We start from the raw sequence: 23,738 nt of genomic DNA, 5'->3' as shown, positions 1-23,738 counted from the left end.
TTTATAAAATAATAAAATAATAATTTAATTTGACATATCGATTGAAGAATAAAACTTTAAAAGATGTTAAAGTGCCACATAAGTTGTCAAAATTTAAGTTTTATGTTCAAAATTGGGAGATTGTCTAATTCACATACAACGCAAGGAGAGGCCTAGAAACTTGTGTAGTTGCGCCATGTGGATTGTTTACTTTGTAGCAGAAAGATGAGTGTACATCAAGCAACCCTTAATTTGAGACAAGGACATATAAGTAAATGCACTTACAGATTTTCAAAAAATTTATAAATAAAAACCTTTTCTCTTTCTGTCCAGAGAAATCCCAAACTCGCGGAAAATTTCTCCTCTCTCTCCCCTTTCTCTCGTCCCTCTCACTCTCTACTCCGTCATTGTCAGCAAATCACCATAACCGTCTCACTCTCTCTCTCTCTCTCTCTCTCTCTCTAACTTTCTCTCTCTAAGATCTCCATATTTATATATATATATATATATATATATATATATATATATATATATATATATATATATATATATATATATAGCTGGGAGCAGAGCACTCTGTTTCATGCTCCGTGTAGCCGACCAAGACCGTTGCAATGGCGGGAAACGACTGGGTGAACAGTTACTTGGAGGCGATCCTCGACGTCGGTCCGGGCCTCGACGACGCCAAATCGTCGCTCCTCCTCCGCGAACGTGGCCGTTTCAGTCCGACTCGTTACTTCGTCGAAGAGGTCATCACTCGCTACGATGAGACCGATCTCCACCGCTCCTGGGTTCGGGTACGATTCCTACTCACAACGCCATTTCCATTTTTGAATCGATTTGGATTTTCGACATTTCGTAATTTTATTGATTTGTTTTTGCTAATTCGGTGGCTTTGATTTCAGGCTGCGGCGACGGCGAGGAGTCCGGAGGAGAGAAACACCAGGTTGGAGAACATGTGCTGGCGAATTTGGAATTTGGCTCGCAAAAAGAAGCAGGTTCTTAAATATATATGTTTTTTTTTTTAAAACAATTTGTCTTTTCTGTTGATGATTTCATTGTATTCAGCTGCTAAATGCGTCAATTGAGCGTGTGTTTTTTTATTTGTAGCTGAGCAAATGAAAATAAAAATGAAACCTTAATAAAAAGTTAAAAAAAAAAGTTAAAACAGAACGAAAATTGAATCATACAATGCCGGATTTTGCTGATTACATTGAATCAATGTTGTTCACAGTTAAGATTTTGCCTTATGGTACGAGGAGATTTAGACACTCATCCCTTTGTTTTTGTTTCTTAATTCTCCTTTGATTCATTTATTTTTTTAATACAAGCGATATTACTTTTATTTACACTTGGGGAGTGGGGAGGGTTTGGACCCAAGACACGCTAGGTTGCAGAGGATGGCCCTGACTGCAAGGGCAATCACCGGTTAGCCTCCTTTAATTCATGTTAGAAAAGAAAAAAGGAGTGGAAATAATTTCATGTTGCTAATTATTGTTCAATTTATCAAGGGGAAGACTTGTGCTTGTGAAAAAGCACAAGTGATTACCGACAGGAAGTGAATTTATTTTATTATTTACTTTGAGAAGGGGGCCGCTTTTAAGTTTTTGGCTTTAAAATGTTGCCGTTTGCTTTGCTAATTGATCAGATTGAGGGAGAAGAAGCTCAGCGTGTGGCTAGACGTCGTCTTGAAAGGGAACGAGGCAGGAGAGAGGCGACTGAGGATATGTCCGAAGACTTGTCTGAGGGAGAGAAAGGAGACACGGTGGGTGACATTTCAGCTCATGGTGGTGATAGCACTAGAGGAGGAAGAATGAAAAGAATCAATTCCACTGATGCGATGGAGAACTGGGCTAGTCAACAAAAAGAAAAGAAATTCTACATGGTGTTAATAAGGCATGAGCCGAACTTTTTTATGCATTTAAACTTTTAGACTTTGATTTCATTATCTATAATTCTTCATGCAGCCTTCATGGCCTGATCCGTGGAGAGAATATGGAGCTTGGTCGTGATTCTGATACTGGTGGCCAGGTAACTTTTGGGAATAGAAATTGTTAATTACGATATTTATCTTGACGTGGTTGTGCACTCAGTTGATGATTATTGAAAACATTTATAAACTGGAATTAAAAGCTTCCATATTACTTGCTTTGGAGTATAAATGCTTTCATCATTATCAGGTCAAGTATGTAGTAGAACTTGCCAGGGCCTTAGGTTCAATGCCTGGAGTTTATCGGGTTGATTTGCTTACAAGACAAGTGGCAGCTCCAGATGTGGATTGGAGTTATGGGGAACCAACTGAAATGCTGAATCCATTAAACACTGAGAATTCGAAGGAGGAGCTTGGGGAGAGTAGTGGAGCTTATATAGTCCGTATACCATTTGGCCCAAGAGATTAATATGCCCCAAAAGAACTTCTTTGGCCCCACATACCTGAGTTTGTTGACGGTGCACTTACCCACATTATACAGATGTCCAAAGCTCTGGGAGAGCAAATTGGAGGTGGGCAACCAGTTTGGCCCGTTGCAATTCATGGACATTATGCAGATGCTGGTGATTCTGCTGCTCTTTTATCTGGTGCCTTGAATGTCCCAATGGTATTTACTGGTCACTCACTTGGACGAGATAAGCTTGAACAACTTTTGAAACAAGGACGTCAATCAAGGGAAGAAATAAATACAACATACAAAATAATGAGACGGATAGAAGCAGAGGAGTTAACCCTAGATGCCTCTGAGATTGTTATCACAAGCACTAGACAGGAGATAGAATCACAATGGCGCTTGTATGATGGCTTTGATCCAATACTAGAACGCAAACTAAGAGCAAGAATCAAAAGGGGTGTAAGCTGTCACGGAAGGTTTATGCCTCGCATGGTTGTAAGTATCAAATATTTTTCTCTTCATATTATTTTTATCAAAATTTTGCCCTTCTTTCTTGAAAAGGATAAATATTAAGTGATAGAAATGTTATTCAGTTTCCCTTGTTTTGGTTAGGTAATACCTCCAGGAATGGAATTTCATCATATTATTCCACTGGATTCTTTGACAATATTCTAAAAGGATAATACTCGTTCAAAATCTCAACAAAGATAAAAATTAATGCATCTAGACTGTTAAATTTAAACTATAATATTTGTATTTTTTTTACAATCGCAATACTAAAAGTGAAACATATCAATCACAATACCGTCCCATATTATAATGTAGGAATACTTTGAATGCGGTCCCTAGTCTCTAACATTCTTTGACTAAAACTTTAATGGTATTCAAAGTTTAATCAAAGTCTTTTGACTTTGTACACTTCATTATATTACTATTAATATTTATATTTTTATAGTTTTGACATTAATTGTTTGATATTTTATGAGATTTATAATTATATAAATTTAAAATCCCTCATTATAATACTATTAGAAACGACTACAATAAAAAAAATTCAAACATTTTAATTGAATAAATGGATAAAAACTATGTAACAATAAGTTATAATAAAAGGAAAACTAATTAAAAGGGCTGGAAAATTTTAAATTTTAACCAAAAACCATGTTAAAAGTTTATTTAATGGTTAGTACAAAACCTAATATCAAATCAACCCAATAAAACTGGCCCAACCAAAATAATTTATTGTGCTTCCAATTGTACCCCTAACGTCAAGTTTCCTCACCCGTTTATTTGGTCCGTTTCCTTCATATGCAGAGAAAAAGTCTATAAACTCAGATTACTTTATGTAATTTTCTCATTACATCTTGCCATCATCCGATCTTCTCCGTCAAACTCTGAAACACCCGAGAAGGCCTTCTAAACGATGATTTCTTGGAAGAGTGTATCTCTATGACTCGCAACCCTCAACAACACCGTCCTTTCTATTGTAAAAGATGCCTACTTGAAAGAGTCAAGAATGATGATTGTTTAGAACCATGCAAGGGCCACTTAAAGAGGCAATTTATTAAAGAATGCTGGAGCAAGTGTGGCTGCCATAGACAGTGTGGAAATCAAGTCGTCCAGAGAGGCTTAAATTGGAAGTTGCAGGTTGGAATCTATTTAAAATGCTCTTTCTGATTATTGTTACTTGATGGAGTGGGGAATTTGTTTTCTTATTAATGTAAATCTGTACATATATTGTTCATGAGTTTTAGTCGTTATATTCTCGAAAGATGTGATAAACAAGTGCAAATCTTGGTTCGGAAAAAAGCGGAGATGTTGTATGACTTTCCTAATCTACCTTTCGTCCGAAAACTAGCTAGTTGGATCATCGTTGCCGTACCTGAGGTGCAAGCATTACTGAATACATCCTTCATCATCTGTTTATGCCCGTCCCCTTGGATCCTCACCGGCATACTTCACGGCGTCCTATGCTATCTGGATATCGTTTCTATTGCGCTGTGACAAATCCAATATCGGCTGCCGACCAGACAGAAGTCGATATTCAAAGGACATTAGTATTTGTGCTATTGAATTTTGATTTGGAAATATTGATTATTTTTCGGTTCTTAATGTTCGGGTTGTGATATTTTTTGTTTTTGGGTGTTTGAAGTTTTTGGTTTTTAAATTAATTTGCAAATTTAGGGTTTCAAGTGTGATATGATGAGGAATTATTGGTCCATGTTTCTGATTTAACCATGACCGACAACCCTTAACCATCTCTGATTGTTCTTCCATTTTTACCAATTTCAAAATTTCATTTAAAATATTTTTAGTTTTAATTTTTTAATTCTGTTTGAATTTTGTGTTTATCTTGCTCTGTGATTATGTGCCTACAATGGGCAATATACATTATTCTGATTCAGAACATGACTGGATAACTTTTGAGAGAAATTATGAGAGCAATTAGTTTCTAATTGTTGTTTAATTTTTGTTTTTGGGTTTAATCTTTATTTTTTTTACAATTTAATTTTGCAAATTAAAATTTTTGTTGCTGGGCTTTATGAGAGCAAAGAAGTTGCCAAGAGAGAGGTTCTTCAATGCATTGAGCAGGTGATTGTGTGCTAATGAACTCTTGATACAGTTTGTAGTATTTAGACTTGTTGAGTCACTAAGAGAGAGTGATTAGGAAGTTAATTGAGCTTGTTTCACATTCTCTAACTTAAATTACAAATAATATGCACTTCCATAAGTTCAATTAGGTGGACTTCACTTGCAGTTCAACATGGGCTAGCTGCAATTGGTCAAAATTGATTGCCAATCGTTTTCCTTTAGGCTTTCACATCTCGAAATGCAAATGGCTCAAAATAATTTCAACTTTTACAAGTATGTTTATTTTGTGATCCAAATGCAATCTTCAACCCTCTTAACTATTTTTTTTTTTTTTTTTTTTTTTGCACACAGCCAAATGGAGATGACCCAAAATTTCCTAATTGTAGATTTATCCAGATGCAGTCTTCTTTTGTTTGTCCTATTTCTTAAACGGAACACTAATACTATCATTGTTTCGTAAACTAAACACTGACTATTTCTTAAACGGAACATTAGTACTATCACTGTTTCGTAAACTAAACACTAACTATTTATCAAACGAACACTAGTACTATCACTGTTTCGTAAACAAAATCGAACACTAGTACTATCACTGTTTCGTAAACTAAACATTGACTATTTCTTAAACGGAACACTAGTACTATCACTGTTTCGTAAACTTATCACTGTTTCGTAAACTAAAAACTGACTATTTCTTGAACAGAACACTAGTACTATCACTGTTTCGTAAACTAAACACTGACTATTTATCAAACGAACACTAGTACTATCACTATTTCATAAACTAAGCACTGACTATTTCTTAAACGGAACACTAGTATTATCACTGTTTCGTAAACTAAACATTGACTATTTCTTAGATGGAACACTAGTACTCTGGAAACTTTATTGTGTAATCTCCTGACTATCTCAATATATATATATATATACATATATAACTAAATACTGACTATTTCTTAAACGGAACACTGACTATTTCTTAAATGTAACACTAACTAATTATTGGATCTATCTCCTGACTATCACTGACTCTCAATAAAAAGTGACATTATTGTGTAGTCTCCTGACTATCTCAAACACATAAAAAGTGACTTTTTTTTCTTAAACGAAACACTAGTATTTTGGAAACTTTATTGTGTAATCTCCTGACTATTTCTTGAGACGAAGCTCCTTTTTTTATTTTTTATTTTATATATATACACACTCACACACACGAGTTCAACTTTATAATGTGATAGATCCAAGGCAATTGCATGAGACTTCCAAACATAATTCGGACCAAACATAATCATAAACTAGTTTAAAAAAAACAAAAAACAAAATCATAAACGTTGATGTGAGTCTCGCACTTTTAAGTTTCACTGATCCAAGAAATCTTCCCTTAAACATTCGTTGGTAATTTTAGTGCATTGAGGCCCTTTAACTCCACATCACCTTGCCACACTGTTCTCGAGGGCCTCCTTGTTGAGCCCTCTCACATAGTTCCCCAAGTACCTCTGCAGAAGGTTCGCCACTTGATCCTCCAACATAATCTCTTCGGCCGTCCAATCTTTCTTCCAAATCGCTATCTCATTCCAACCGACTGAAGTTGGAAGAAATCGCAAGGTGAGAGGAAGCTGGTTCGTTGGAGAAGGTAGGCAGCTTTTGAATGACATCTGTTTGGTGGATTAATGAGGAAGTGGCATACTTGTAAATAAAAAGAAGTTTAATTATAACAAATTGGCTGACAGAATGGGAGGCTGGAAAAAAAATTTGTTTCGTTTTGGGCTTTTAATTCATCCCATGTGGGTTTAATTGTTGTGCGCCTCAAATAGATTAGTTTTGTCCTTATAATTAAATATGAAGCCCTTTTGATTAAATAATAATATATGATGGTTTTTGGTTAAATTAAACTTTGTCCAAGCCCTTTTCATTAAAGCTCCCTATAATAAATGGCAAAAGAGTGTATCCATAGTGTTAAAAAAATTGGTACATTTCACATATAACAAAGTGGTACATTAATAAAGAAGAATGTGTACATTCACTGCAAAAAAACTTGCTAAATACGACGCTAAAAACTCGTCGTGTAAAGTCATGAAAGCGTCGTTTATGCGTTTTAACGACGCTCATGCGACGCTTGTGATTGCGTCGCAACAAACCCGTGTCGCAAAAGTTTTCACAACTTATTGTGACGCATTTCAAGCGTCGCAAAGTTATTTTACGACAGCTTTGCAACACAATAGTTAGCGTCGCAACTGCTTTGATGGTGGAATTAAACAAAATATTTGGGACATGTTTGACACGTCATAAATGCTTTTATCCTTACAACTTTTTTGTTATAAATACAAAATGGTTGGAAATGATATTTGTTCAATGAAAGATTGGGTTGCAATTTATAATCTTATTCACAATTATCCTAAGTTCAAAAGTAAAATAATATATGAATCAAAGAATTGTGCTTTTAGAATTCCTAATAACATTGAAAGTACACCATCCGTATATCCCAATACATATAATCCTGCTAGAATCAAATATAAATAATCTCGTCTCAAAAGTTATGAACATATTTTTTTATTTATTTCAAATATGCTCCAACATAGTTCAAGAGTTTAATTATGATCAAGACTCTTCATCACAATCTCCATGCAAACCTGAAAAAATAAGAATTACACAACCATCAATAACATGTGTCAATTGAAAGCTTAATCTTTAGTATAATGTTTTCTTTACAAACCTTTTATGAAAGCAATTGTTTCTATGCTTCTGGGTCTAACTGAGGTTGCTGCTCATTACTCCCATATGTTTCTTGTAGATGGCTTGATATATTTGGAGCCTATATTTAACACCAATAGGACAAATAGAAATCAAAATTGCTCAAATTTTCACACTAATTTATTCTAATAAATTGAAAAGAGAACAAAATCACATTCGAATGTACCTGTCCACTTCCGCTTGGTGTCGTGTTAACATGGAAACCAATATGAGTCATCACGAGATGGAGTTTCGAACTGACTTCACTATACTTGGATCGGAGATCTTCAATTTCAGATTCATGCTTAGCCTTAAGATCATCTATCTTAGTCTTATATTGTCTTTCTACCTTTTCTCGTATGGTGTCCTCATTAACATTGGAAGATCTTGAACTTTGATAAAATACTTGAGATGGAGTTCTGTTCCATACATGTGAACAGGTCCATATGCATCAGGTCCCATAACTCTAGTAAACACTTCCTCTCGATAATCCTTGTCTTGCTCATCCTCTTCCCTTTCTTCCAAGCATTGATTAAATTGATTCTACAAAACATTACCCAACCAGTTCAAATGACCAAAAGATAAAAATAATGCACAATCCAACTAATTAAAACGATGTGAATATGCAAAGTTTTTACTTTGTGAATATGCAAAGATTTTACTTTTAGTGAAAAATATATAAACTAACTGATCAAACATATCATCCACAAAAGCTGATGGAATGTTATTCCCAATACCTTGTTCTGAATATAATGGTTGGTTTGTGTCTCCATGATGAATCCAATTTCTATAATTTGGCATAAACCCATCAACTATTATATGAGCTCTTGCTACTTCCCTTGTAACAAAGTATCAATTGTAACATTTTTTGCAAGGACAATAAATCCTTGTATGACCCTTGTTGTTATCAAATGCAAACTCCAAAAAAAGTTCAAGCCCATAGTTAAATTGATCAAATGACCTATCATTTAAATCTATCCAACTCTTGTCCATACCTAATGTCATCCGAAAATAAAGAAACAACACATTATGTCATCTATTAAAAAAGGGTAGTTATGTTTAACAAGAAAAACAACAACAAATGTAGAAAAGAATACAAAGAAAGTAAGTAAAATTAATCAAAATTTTATTTAAAAGGTGGATAGAAAACATACCGAGCTAAGAATTAAGCACCCTTGATCTGATCTCTATAGTTAATCCAAAATATTTGAACTACAAGAGAAATGTCAAACACTAAGCAATATGAGATAAGTTGTCAATCCAAACTATTCCAAAAACAATATTCTACTTTTGTTTTTTCTACTTTAACACAAAAGAATATGCATTAACGCATGATAATGTGTGAGCTCGAAATAGGCGATACACATACAGAGTTATGTATCCTCTGAACTTTGGGCAACTTTGACTTTTGCATATGATACTTAGAGAAAATATATCTAGAATTTCAAGGAGTGTCACAAATAAGAGATTACTCCAAAGTAAACTTTTAGTCAGCACAGAAAAAAACAATCCTACATCATCCACCTTACTTGTGCGAGGGCCTTCTCCAAGATCTTCCCAATCTATGGAAAAGCAACGCCTGTAAAAGATACACTCTAATCATTCACCATATTTATAAGGAAGAAGAAGAAGCGAAATATTGTTGCAAATGACAACAAAATTACAAAAGAAAAGAAAAACAAAATTGGACAATATGTCCACGAATAAAAAATAAAGGCACATAGAAAATCAAGAAGCACAATCCCCCTAAAGATAAAGTATCTACAAAGACACCAAATATTTATCAACAAGCACAATCGCCATAAAAATCAATTACCATTTGTGTTGTAAACATAATAAGAAAACAGGGTTTGTTTTTAACTAAAATTTTCTGTTCGTGCTGTAAACATATTAAGAAAACCTGCGGCCCAAAACGCATGCGTTGTCCAGTCCAAATTAATAATTGGAAACGGAAACGGTTGCGGGAGAGAACTAAGGTTGAGGGAGAGAACTAAGCAAGATTTATGGAATCACTTAGCAATCAAAGGCGTGGGTTGGGGTTTAACAAGGTACTGAGGAAGATCATCAAACCGATTCTAAGCAGAATGGGTGGAAAAAAGAAAAACATGCCAATCCCAGATGCCAAAGACCCAGGTTTTGGAAGACATTTAGCAGATCTGTGCGCCTTTGACAGAAACCCTATAAATCACTTAGCAAGACTAATGAAATCAGAAAAGAAAGAAGATGGAGATGGTTGTAGTGGCTTACCAGAACTCTGATTGTGCTCCGTAATCTCCGATACAACTCCAAAATTTTTGATTGAATCTCTGAGAGAAAAGGAAAAGGAAACGGAAATGGTTGAGGGAGATAACTAAGGCTGCGTTGGGAAAAAGAAAAAAGGAGCGTGCGAGCTCAAACCCTAATTGCCCAATTTGTTCCCGCTTAAATTCTATCCGTCGTTAGGGGCGTCGCAAATAATCTGTTTAAGACGACATATATTACTGTTTGCGACATTATTAGCGACGTTACTTATAGCAGTGTCGCAAATATTTTCGCGCTAACAAATACCGCGCTAATTTCCTTTTATTTGCGACGGCAATGTAATTTGACGCAAAAACCGTGTCGCAAAAAGGCCTTTTTCTTGTAGTGATTATAAATAAATTAGGGTACAAATAAAAGATTAAAAATTTATGAGTACAAATGAAATTTTAAAAAATATGGGCGCAAAATGAAATTAATACATGGGTACAAATTAAAACTAAAAATAAAATTTTGAAAAGTTTATTAAATTTTAAGCGGTAAACTAACTACATCTGGGTTTTTACTGGAATTATTTGAGTTTAAACTCTAGGGTCTTGGGCGTAGCCAAAAACCCTAAGCACCAAGGTGATTTTACACCATAAGGTAATCAATCTTGTTAAACGGGATTAGAAATGATATAATTCACCATATGTATCCCACCGTGCTAACTTGGGTTGTGCTTAATTAATAGGTAAAATAATGATGGACAAGCCTAGGGTTTATATGTGCAATATTTAAGCTTTTCGAATTGATGCGTTTAGGTTTTTTTGCAGGTATATCAGGTACCACATATAGTGTAATGTTTATTATTTAAACACATAAGCATCATCAATTAATATCTATAATTGATTCATTATCGTTTTGTGTATGTATGTTTTAGGAGCCACATAGAGATGGAAAAAAGATTTCGAATTTGGTCGTACGAGGAAGGAGAGCCACCACTCTTCCACAAAGGGCCGATGAACGACATTTACTCCATTGAAGGTCAGTTCATGGATGAGTTTGAGTTGAGTGGGAAAAGCCCATTTGTAGCGAAAGACCCCGACGAGGCTGTCGCGTTTTCTCTTCCAATCAGTGTTGTCAACGTTGTGAGATTCGTCTACAGGCCTTACACCACCTACTCTCGTGTCCGGCTCCAGAACATTGTCGAGGACTACATCAGCATCATATCGAAGAAATATCCATACTGGAATAGAAGTAATGGAGCTGACCATTTTCTGGTTTCTTGTCATGATTGGGTATGCCACTCTATTTTTGTCCACCTTTTCAGATTGATTTTATAGTGCTACCACCAAAACTTCATTGTGATTCAGATTTCATCTCATAAATCTCTTAACCTAATCAATAAAACTATTTGCACCATATTTACTGATCACATCTAACACAAAGAAAAAACTCAAGTATGTACGTTAGTTTCACATGATTCTTGTACGTGTACAACATGTGATTAATGATCAGTTTGGTAAATGTAACATCACTCAAATGTGATTACTAACACATTTGAATTTGAAGACTTTTGTTAGTTATGACCTGAATTGTTGTCAACTTTAGGGCTTGGCCAAGTTGAATGAGTTAGCGATTCTCCTTATTCGATTGCATTTTTAGGCACCTGATATTTCGGCTGGACACCCTAAGCCTTTCAAGAACTTCATTAGAGTACTCTGCAATGCAAATTGTTCAGAAGGTTTCCAACCAGTCCGAGATGTATCCCTGCCCGAAATCAAACTCCCTTTCGGAAAGTTAGGCCCTCCCCTCCTTACCCATTCCCCTAAAAACCGTTCAATCTTTGCTTTCTTCGCTGGTGGTGGTCATGGCGACATAAGAAAGATACTATTCAAGCACTGGAAAAACAAAGACAATGAAATTCAAGTCCATAACTACCTCCCCAAAACCCTAAACTACACACACCTAATGGCGCAGAGCAAGTTTTGCTTGTGCCCTAGCGGGTATGAAGTTGCAAGCCCTAGAGTGGTTGAGGCCATATATGCAGCTTGTGTCCCAGTGATCATTTCTGATTCCTATGCGTTGCCGTTCAGTGACGTACTTGATTGGTCTAAGTTTTCTGTTCATGTTCCGGTGGCAAGGATACCGGAACTGAAGGCAATTTTGCAATCAGTTTCCGAGCATGAATATTTGAGAAAGCAAAAGAGGGTCATGCAAGTGCAGCGCCATTTTGTGATCAATAGGCCTGCTAAGCCATTTGATATGTTGCATATGGTGCTGCATTCAGTGTGGCTTCGGAGGCTAAATCTGAGGCTGTTGAAATGATGCCAAAGTGGGGGTTTTGTACAATTATGTAGAATTTATACAATTGTGTTTTTGAGTAAATAAATTTTGTATTATCTCAGAAACAACTGCGCTGTATTAGCCATTTAATTAGCAACGTGGAGAAACAAGAATTATTGATTACAATATTTGTGAACAATTTTTTGCGGAAAATTGAAATGTTAATATTGCAGCACGGTATGTGCATTTGTACGTTTTAGGTTATGTACCTACAATAATAGTGATTGAGCGAGTTTGGTGGCTACTTATTCCAATGAGTCCGGTCATGTTTGGTAGAGCCTCTAATGTCGAGTACATATAAGTGGTGGTTTTAGTTCTTATCACACCATTAGGCGTGCAGAGAAGTGACGGAGTCGGGATTTCGTTGCAATGGAGCATAAAATATGAATTTCAATATATTGATTATTGTACTTTCATTTATTATATTTCGGTATGGGTTCTCATATTTTATATGCCAAGTGTGTCCTAGATATAAGTTTAATCTCGTCAAAGTTGAAAGTTATAAAATCATATATTTGACTCCAATTTGATGGTGAAGGTTGTACTAATTCCAACACGTACAGAGGCAAATTGGATCAGCTTTCGGGGCCAGCAATATTTGGTGTGGTTCGGGGAACGTGATCAGCTTTCCAAGTTTAAATTCGAGACGACCTTGTTTAGTATCGACTTGCAACTTTCTAATATACAACTCTATCACTCCATTCTTGTTCATGACAATCAGGAGGTGCACATGCGAGTTGATTATGGCAGCTCACGAAGAAGCAGAAGAAGAACAAGGAAAAAACCTATATGTTTTGGCGAAATGACACGGTTTTTAGAGAAGTTTAAAGTTAGGCATTTTTTTTAAAATACTAAAAGGCCTACCAACTCTCCCTCCTTCCAATCTTCCTATAATTTGAGCTCCGACCCTCTATACACACACACACGCATATATATATACACACACACACATACATACATACATATATATATATATATATATATATATATATATATATTATTAACTACATTGGAAGAGGCATGAAACTATCGAAATTACAAAGAAGAAGAAGATGAAGGTTTAGAAGGAAATCAAAGCTTGTATATCAAGTGGAACAGATTACAGAAAATGAGAGAGAATTTACAATTTATACTAGCCTACAAAGTAACTAACTCTAACCTTCTAACAAACTCTTACTAGACCAATCTCCACCATACATCTATCAATACTCCCCCTCAATCTCAACTGGGGTATCCCAGTTTGAGATTGCTGTTGGAAGTTTTGAGACTCTTGTCCCACATTGGGGAAAACAAGATTCTCAAGGGCCTTTATATAGATTTAGTGCTTTAGTCTAGTAATTAGAATATGAGCCATTTGAAAATGGATTGAAGGCTTGGGCCTTATGGTTGTGTGGATTAGGCTTGTATAATATAGCCTAAATACAATTAATATTAATTAATCAAGACAAGGGCCTTGGAATTTAAAATTAATCTGATTCATTAATTTTAATTTTCGGATTAAGTTTTTAATTAATTTATTATTAATTAAAAACGTTTTGATTAAAAGACACAGCTCTTAGAAAAGAGTTGTGAACCTTCAAATACACTGAACTGGTATTTGAAAGGGTGTGAAACAGCCTATATATCTGCAATCCATGGTATCCAAATGAATCATCTTTTCTTCTTCCTTTTCTTCCGTACAAACTTTCCAAAGAGAGTAAACACACAAAGCAATTCGCTAGAATTCTATAATCCAGTGCGGGTTATAGGATTAGGTAGTTGTATCCTGGTCGAGCAGACGTTATAGAACCACAAGCACAAGAGTGGGACAGAATTACTGTTCAAAGGACATAGCTTTTACGCTAGCCTCTACCTTCTGTAATCAAGTTAGTACCGTTGACATTCTTATATTAATTTCTGTATTTATTGTATACTTTTCATTATGTATAACAAGTACCTTTTGTGAAATAAAAATTGTGAATTTCAAGTTCTGTTTATTTCTGTTATTCTGTTTATTTCTGAATTGTTCTCCAACAATTGCAGCATCTCAAATAACAAACACTAAAATATGGACTCATTGGAGAGTGTTCTTATTCCATTAAATGCATGCATAGGTACTGGAAGTGAAGTGATTTATGGGAGAGAGAAATTGCAGCTTTGGTGATGGTTTCTGATTAAAAGAATTCTTGTTGCCCTGAGATTGCAACAATGTGAGCTTGCTTTTGGTCCTCATTTTCTTCCCTAACTGTGGTCTCCCATATGTTAGACCCCCAAACCAAGCTCGTGGTCAATGGCCAAAATCAAAACGGATGTCCATTGCATATGTGGCACTTTGACTAGAGTTACCAACTTTTGGATTAGCCTGCTACAAACAAGAAAGCACCTTGTCTTCATCCCCAGTTTCTTCACACAACGATATGACATAGAGTAAGCACCCACAAAGCCTATCATCTGGTTTAACCCCTTTTTCAACTGCAACGCCAAATACTCGAACCATATCACAGAATCTTCCCAAAGAGTTTCAGCCGCTCAAACTGATTTCTACACCTCTGTAGCTACTGCAAACCAAATAGAAATTTGCACAACTAGCTTGAAGGCATTTTAAACCACAAAAATGTACATAACCAACTAGTGCTAAACAGAACCTTGTATCATCCTTTCAAACACAAAAACAGAATGAATTCTTCTAGGCAACAAGAGAATGATACTCTTGACAAATTCTATGGAATTAAAGAAAGAATGATACTTTCTTAACCATCAAGAAAGAATGACACTTTCTTGAAATCTTGTAATTCAACAAAATCACTGAATGAAACAGTAGTTTATCTCATATATCTTCAACATAAACCCATATATCTTCAAGAAACTAACTATAAATTCCGAAACACAAAAATACAACAAAATCGCCAGAAAACCACACCAAGAATGTAGAGCAGATATCACCTGAGAAGATCCTATATCACAAGGCAGACACAACAGAGAATCAAGAAACTGACAACATCTTAAATTTGCAAGATCTCTCCACACTAGAGAAGGGAACACGGAGCAGTGACAAATATACTCAGAGAGCTGATTTGCAAACACCACTAAGAAGAAAGAAATAGACCAATAATCTTGCACAATCTTACACCAAGAAACCAACAAAATCACTCTTTGACATTTCATCAAACAGATAATGTGCAAGAATGCACTTGCCAATTAAGAATGACATTTAAAGAAGTTCTTGATGCCGAATTTGATGCGGAGTCAATCATCATAAATGGTGACCCAAATGTAATAACGACATTGTTGGGTGATCGTAAATTGGACACCAGAGGGCATTTAGTGTTCGAAGTCAGGAAGTTGATGATTGGAAACAGGATGAGTAGCAGCAGACACGGTTGAAACACCCACCATAACAACACTCCAAAGAAAAACCAATGCGAGTGGCTTCCCTAACTACGATCTGTGATCCGACATCTCAGTTCATAGCCCAGAAAAACCTTATCGGAATATATTGTTCACAACCCAGAAGTTACGGAACGATTGCGGAAGCACTAAGGAAATTAACGGAAGACACAAAAAATGAAACTAATGAGAAGTGGAACCATCAGAATAGCCTGGTGGCTCTGATACCATATTAACTACATTGGAAGAGGCATGAAACTATCAAAATTACAGAGAAGAAGAAGATGAAGGTTTAATAGGAAATCAAAGCTTGTATTGATAGTTGAACGAATTACAGAAAATGAGAGAGAATTTACAATTTATACTAGCCTACAAAGTAACTAACCCTAACATTCTAACAAACTCTTACTAGACCAATCTCCACCATACATCTATTAATAATATATACATATATATATATATATATACATATATATATATATATATATATATATATATATTTAACTCTTTATTTTATAGGAACTGTTATTAGCATTCCAAAAATCGTATTCTACACTCCTCACAGGTATATTTTTCTTTCTAATTATGGAAAGTTTGGAGTATTGAATGAGACTTTTGGAGTACTAATAACAATTCTCTATTCTATTCTTAAAAACATAATTAAAAAGCATTAAAGGGCTAGAATGTATGCTACACGCATAATGGTCGGCCAAGTTCTCGACAAAATACATCACCGTAAAAACTAGAATTTTTTTCCAGATAATTAGAGTTTAATCTTTACATAAGATATATTTTTTTTATCATGCCTAGTTTTGTACATTGTGATTTCAAGCCTAGTTTTAATTTGAATTTTTTAAATCTAATTTTTAGGTAGAGTCATATATGCACATAAAAGAAAACCCTTATTGCATGTAAACGTACATACTCATGAATATGTTGATATGTCTAAAGAGCTAGATTTAATTATGTACTTACATACATACTGTGGATGCAAATTTCCACCTTCTTCTTTCTGGATGAAAATGCACCTGTAAAACAATTAACATCTTAGGTCAAGGCAAAGAGTCTCACTCACCCACTATGAATGGGGGGAGGGTTTTGGCCGAAGAACCTCTGATGCCAAAGTTAGAATTTGAGGGAAAAGTGTTTAGAAAAAATTGGAGAATTTTGCAAGAGAATTGGAATTAGGTTTTTGGGAGAAATGGGACCTATTTATAAGGCAATGTGGGCCTTGCCGAGGGTGTCTGCTACGGTTGCTTCCGTGGTGGCTGCCACAATAGAGCCTCTTGGTGGTGGTGCCGCTCTACTTTGTTAAACCCCACCCCCGAACTTATATGTAATTTTATATTTTCCCAAAGTTTTATTGAATTTATCATTTTGGTCCCCTAGCTTGACTAAATCTAGACCCTTTATCTAGATTCCTAAACTCCCTCAAACTGCCACGTGGCAGCACCCTAACAAACCTCATCTCTCTCTTTGTCCCCCCCCCGATGACTTCTTCTTCTTCTTTCTGTTTTTACTTTCGCTCCCTTCTCTCTTCTTTCCCTCTTTCACCGAGACACCCACACATACACCCACTCACACCCAACTGCATTCCCTGCTTGAGGAAGACATAACCATCATCATCATCATCAAAACCTCTTCAGTTCTCTCTCTCTCTCTCTCTCATGTTGCTGTAGGGATGACGAAACCCCAGAAACCTTCGGCAAGATTCCTTCATTGTTTCCGGTTAGGTAAGAATCGGGTATATTTCTATCCGTTATAGATCGATGTTTGGATGTGGTTGAGTGATTATATTTCGTTATTTTCAAGGTTTAGATCGAAATCAATTCGGGAGAAAGCTTACCCAACTCCAGCGAGCCCGTGAGTGTCGAAGAGCTTTCCGTTCATCTCAGGCCGTTTCACGGTGAACCAAAGGTATAATCACATTCATCTCAACTTCCTCTTCTTGTTGGTAGCTAGATTGGACCCTAAAGGCTACGTTTACAGTCGGCTGGAGCTGTAGAAGCTCCAGCGTTCTTCTCTATTGGTTTCCGTCGACACCAGGCCCTTCAGGCCACCCACGGGCCTTAGCCCGTATTTAGACCAGCCCAGCTTTCTTTGTTTTGGTTATTTGGCCTGCGGGCCGTGCCTTGCATGGGCTACATGTGTGTGTATGTGTGTGTGTGCTGTGCATATGTATGAGTGTATGCATGTATGTGAGTGCGTGTGAGTGTGTGTGGCGCACGTGTGTGCACGTATGTGGTGTGTATGTGTGTGTGTGTGTGTGTGTGTGTGTGTGTGTGTGTGTGTGTGTGTGTGTGTGTGTGTGTGTGTGTGTGTGTGTGTGTTTAGTGCATGTGTATGTGTATATGTGTGAGTGAATGTGTGAGTGCATGTGTGCATGTGTGCATGAGTGTTGTGCATGCATGTGTGTGTGTATGTGTGTTGTGTGGGTTTGGGCTCAAGCCCAAACCACCCTCTTTGTTCCTAATCCGGATCCAAACCCAAGACCCATTTCCATTTCTTGAAATTCTATAGTTGGGTAGTTTGATAAATTGTACAATTTTGTGCTTAGGTGAAGTTGCAAGTGGGGATTTCCCTAATCCTCTTCCGCACAATTCTTCTGCTACGGAGTACTGTGAGTGGACCCCTTCTAAAATTTACATGATTTCATAGTTTAATTGCATAAATGAATAGCATGTCTTACGAGTTTATGAACTGGTTTTATGTTAAGCATGTTTATGGAATATGTTGTTTATCGTCTCGTTTTTTGTGAGTAATTAATTATTAGCCTATATTAAGCTATAGTTTGATATATCGTATTTTCTATAAAAACCATGAACTGGTAGACTATCTGATGGATGACGATAGGATGCTAGAACATGTTTTAGAAACCCCTCTTTATAATATAGACGATTAATGACTTTATACTATGAAATGGTTATTTATGAGAGGCATAACTATTTGTGCGTACCTAGTGGACACTATGCCGCCTGGGGCGAGGATCTGGTGTTGGCAGATAGGCCGGGAGAAATAATCCCTAGCTACGGGCTGAGGGACACGGAGCAGGCATTGGCCCGAGAGTTGGTAATCTCTGGCTACGGGCACAGAGACCACGGTGTTAGCATAGGGTCGGGAGTTATATTTATTCAATGATCTTTCTAGCAGCACACCGTGCTTACGAGATGATCTGTGAGACGATTGATGTTTTGATTTTCGCGATGTGTCATTAGAGATGTTTTTGGCATGCTAGGGTTTTCAGTAAAACTAGTACTTATTTTGTTAGTAGTTTTCTGTATATAAACTGTGGGGGTTAGTATCTTGATAACTGTTTTATTATTACTGTACATATGAACTTGGTCCACTCACCTTTGTTTTGTGCCCCCATTCAGGTCTTAGAAACAAGGATTACGACACAACGTACGAGGCATACAATCCCGGCATCCAAGCATTTCCGCATCGGTATCTTCGAGTCCTTTCGATGTAGGACCCACTCCTTTGTTCAACCAATTTTTTATATTAATTCTTTTAGTGTTTTAGATTAGATGTGTGCTCTGAACACGTTCCTTAAATGCATATTCTTTATTCTTTTACATTTATAAACCTTATCTTTTCCTTATTCTCAGCATTTGCATTCAATCAATGGCTTTCATCACTTTCGGGTGTCGGCCAACACGTGCCTATCCTGGTATTCAAGGAATATCGGGATCGGGGCGTGTCACACTTGTTGTCACGTTTAGCCTCGTGGATCGTCATGGTCCAATTTCTTGAATGTTGGAATTTCCGTTCGTCGAGATTTCCGAATCTCTTGTCATTGTACTTCTCTTTTACATTTTATCTAAGAATTTTTATAAATAAAAATTCCAAGAGTAAGAACGTACGAAAAATCTACAATTGAACAAGAAAATGAAAAACCTTGAATGCGAGAGTCTTCTACGAGCGTGTGACTCAAGCTCTCAATGAACTCACTAATTTGTGGATGCAAATTTCCACCTTCTTCTTCTTGAACGAAAATGCACCTGCAAAACAATTAACACCTTAGGTCAAGGCCAAGAGCCTCACGCACCCACGATGAATGGGTGGGGCTTTGGCCTAAGAACCTCCGATGCCAAAGTTAGAATTTAAGAGAAAAGTGTTTAGAGAATTTTGAAGAGAGTTGGAATTAGATTTATGGGATAAATGGGAGCTATTTATAGGGGTGTGGCCGGCCCCTATTTGGAGAAAAGGGGTCTGGCCACTTATGGTGGTTTTTGGGTGTAATTGCAAGGTATTATGTCAAAATAATATTTTGCAATCAATTAGGAAATTAATCAATTAATTTAGGTAATTAATCCTAATTTGAATGAATAATTGAGGGTTACCTTGTGGCGATGATTTGATGAGGATGGATGAAATAGGGTTATGCTCGTAAATTCGCTATTATATATTTAATAATTCTCCTTGTTTACACCTTTGTTTTACTCTTCTATATAGAATTTACATTATATTTGTGTTTTGTAGGTTGTAACAAGCAAAGAGTACAAAAGGAGCTAAAAAAGGCTTTTACAATCCTATGTCATCAGCACAGTCTATGCAAAGCAGTCGAGTTCGTGGATTAAACTGTATTGACTCGGGAAGAACTAGGAGATGTTCCATATATTATTGGAAAGCCACGGATGTCTATTTTCCGAAGAATTTTACGGTTCCTGAATATCATTTTTCTAGAGGGAGTTATGGCAGTTTTAGTACATGAATATCAGGCTACGCGCGAATACGAAATTTTCTACATATGTGTTTCAATGTGGCAGATTAAATGAAGATTAAAATTCCTATTTATTAGGAGTTTTAACTAGTTGGAAGAAGCTAAAAAGTCTGTAAGGAAATAAATAAGAAGACTAATAAGATGGGACTTTAAAGCCCATTGAATTAGAATTAAGAAAAGAAGGCTATTCAAGCCTTGGGCTGTTACAAATGAAAATGGGGGTTTTTATCCCTCTTTAGCGCAGCAGCAGGTCAGTGTGCAAAAACAATTAGAAGAAAATAAAAAAAGAGCAGCCACAGTAGAAGAGAGAAAGAGGAAGGACCGGGGCACCATTCCGCAATTCATCATTGAAGAGTTTTTTCTTCTCCTTTTACTTTCTGTTTTGTTTGTCTTTGCTACCGATTAACATTATGAGTAACTAAATTTCATAGTTGAGACTTGGTTGAAGTCCTAATCATGTTTCCTTGAGTATTTTCGATACACTTTTGTTACAAGACAATTTGTTGATGCTTTAGTGATTAATTCCAGTTTTAATTCCAATCTTATTGAGTTATTTTATGCTTGATCACCATAGAATAGCCTTGTAATTGAGTTTGTTACATGGGTAAATTTGGATGATCGAGTCTTATACCTATGCCGAGTAACAAGAGAACTAGTTACGGTTCCTGGAATTCATTATCACGGATAACCGGAATAGATACCATGTTCTAGGATTCGATTTCCATTGTATTATGCTTTCTCGAAGTGCAACTTAGTAGATACCATGCTAAATACTTCAAGAATGAAAAGAGTTAGTGTAGACACCCATGCCTAATTCGTTGTTTACGGAAATCAATAGCTTAAGGAGTAGATACCATGCCTTTAGGTTGACAAACATAAAGCATCAAAAATCTGTTTTGTATCATCGTGTGTATCGGTTGCTTAGGCAAAAAAGGTTAGAGATGGATACCAAAGTCCTAACCGTTCAAACATTATTTTCAAAACCCTTATTGCTAATTACTTTTATTTGCCTACGTTCTTTATATTGTGTTTTACTACTTAAACTTAAGACATCTCAAACTATTTGTTAAACCTTTATGTGCATATTTGCTAGTTTTTGTGAATTAATTAATTTAAATTGTTAGAAATCATGCTCTAGATACATATTAGTGCAATCCTCGTAGGAATGATCTCGTACTTGCTTTCTATACTATGTGTTTGATCTTGTGCACTTGCAAGTTTAAAACGTACGATTAGTAGCTTAATATTTAGGTTGTTAAACACATAACAGCAATCAATTAATTTAGGTAATTAATCCTAATTGGAATGAATAATTGAGGGTTACTTTGTAGGGATGATTTGATGAGGATGGATGAAATAGGTCTTGAATAAATACTTGTTTTGATCACTTTTGACCTTGATTGAGCCGTGATTGTTCGCTACTTGCTCGTGGGAGTTCCAGTGTGCCTCAATGGTAATTTTGTCTTTTTAACCCAAAAATCCACGTGTCGCCTCCATATTTTTCTTGATTATTTTTTGCTCCACACACACACACACAAGGCATATCGGTGACACCACATTTTTTACACAAGTTTTGATATAAGTTCTAGGCCATTAGATTTGTAAACTTTTAATGGTTGAGATGTAATCCATTTAATTCAATTAATTTTTTATTAAAATAATTATGGATTAGGAATGAAATTCTAAAAGTCTTTTAATTAAGATTTTTTTTATTCTCTCTCCATCTCATTAATTGTTTTTTATTAATTTTCTTCCTTTCTTCTTTGACCCTTTCTCTTCATTCTCCTTCTTCAGGGTTTTTTTTAACTTTAATCCTTGAAGAAGATTGAAATTTAATAAAAATTTGGTGTTAGATTATATATTGATTATAGTCCCATGGTGAGTCCTGAATTCAAATTAATTAATGCGTATTTCATTCAATGTCTTCCATTAAATAATTAAATTTATTAATAGGGAAATGTTATTGGCACTCAAACAATCTCATTCTACACTCATCACAAGTGCATTTTTCTGTCCAAATATGAAAGTTTGGACTGTAGAATGAATTTTTGGAGTGCCAATAACAATTCCCTATTAATAAACACATTTAAATTTATTTTTTGACAAAAAAAAACAGTTTTTTTAATTTATTAATTTTATTAAACATTCTTCAAACTTGAAAGACTCAACTAATGTACTTAAATGTTAGTATTGAAATGTATGTCCCAAAATATTAGTACTGGAATGTAATATACTCAATTAATGTACCTAAATGTTAGTACCAAAATGTGTCATATTAAATTAATGTACCTCAATGTGTGTACCGAAATGTATGCACTGAAAATGTATGCACCCAAAATGTATGTATCGAAATGTATTATATAATTAATGTACCTACATGTTTGTATCGAAATGTATATACTGAAATGTGTGTACCTAAATGTATGCACCGAAATGTATTATAATGAATTTAATGTACCTACATAAAGAAGACAAAGTGTATCAAAATATATTGTATAACAAAAATTAGTTTATTTAAAATGTGTATAGCAAAATATATTACGATGAATGAAATGAAAAATATAATTATAATGAAATATAATCAACACATTAAAATTAGAAAGAAAAAAAGAAATAATTAAAACATCAAAATATAATTAATAAATGAGATGATTAATGCATCAAGGGACTAAAATTAGATTTTAATCTTACTCATGGTTTTAATCTAAATGTCATATTTGCCAAGATTTAATCTAATGTATCAAGTTTCTTCTCTTTTCTTTCTTTTTAAAGTTCATCTCGAGTTTATTTTCCTTTTCAAATTAACTAGAATTTTAGTTATTAATCTTTTGTTTACAATCATATTCACGTCCTTTTCTTTTTTTTCAAAAGTGAACGACATAAGTCATACCCTAGTCTAGGAAGAAAGAAATTGATGAATGTTTTGCACTGCAGATTTTTTTGGTTTGCAAAGACTTGAAACGAAAGAGACGAGTGGAGAGAGAAAGAGAGAAAACGAGATGAGGAAATAGGGACAAGGATTGTCTGCCCTCCACTTCCGGTGCCCTCCCCGTGCCCTCCTGTTTGTGTAGTCACAGTTAAGTCACGTTAACATTTTATATTACTATTCATTTTTGTCTTATTATCTCTATAAAAAAAATATAAAATGTTGACGTGGCTTAACCGTGATCACACAAAACATGAGAGCACGGAGAGGGCAAGTGGAGGGCAGACAATCCTTGTCTAGGAAATAGAGGGGAGGAGAGAGAAAAATGTTTTCCTTTAATAATTTGTTTAAATCAAATTGGATTTAATAAAGAAAATTAATAGAATTACATCTCAACCATTTAAAGTATACAAATCTAATAGCCTAGAATTGTCAAAACTTGTGTAAAAAACTTATGTGCCTATGTATATAT

General features: G+C 35.4%; 1 protein-coding gene, 1 non-coding gene and 1 pseudogene across 2 annotated transcripts; all 3 read left to right on the top strand.

The window, feature by feature from the left end:
• The first annotated feature begins 351 nt into the window (after positions 1-351).
• The window catches only part of LOC126631395 (probable sucrose-phosphate synthase 1), a 98,275-nt pseudogene continuing 74,888 nt past the window's right edge, over positions 352-23,738 (top strand).
• On the top strand, positions 4,718-4,807 carry LOC126633641 (small nucleolar RNA U54). Its single transcript, XR_007627121.1, has one exon. It is a non-coding gene; the product is annotated as a small nucleolar RNA U54 (small nucleolar RNA).
• LOC126632480 (probable glycosyltransferase At5g11130) lies at positions 10,850-12,233 on the top strand. Its single transcript, XM_050302905.1, has 2 exons — positions 10,850-11,203; positions 11,571-12,233. The coding sequence occupies exons 1-2, from the start codon at positions 10,859-10,861 to the stop codon at positions 12,231-12,233; spliced, it is 1,008 nt and encodes a 335-aa protein (XP_050158862.1). The 5' UTR covers positions 10,850-10,858.

The sequence above is a fragment of the Malus sylvestris genome, chromosome 8, assembly GCF_916048215.2.
Source record: "Malus sylvestris chromosome 8, drMalSylv7.2, whole genome shotgun sequence".
Lineage (NCBI taxonomy): Eukaryota > Viridiplantae > Streptophyta > Magnoliopsida > Rosales > Rosaceae > Malus > Malus sylvestris.
This window is presented reverse-complemented; position numbering and strand designations above follow the sequence as displayed.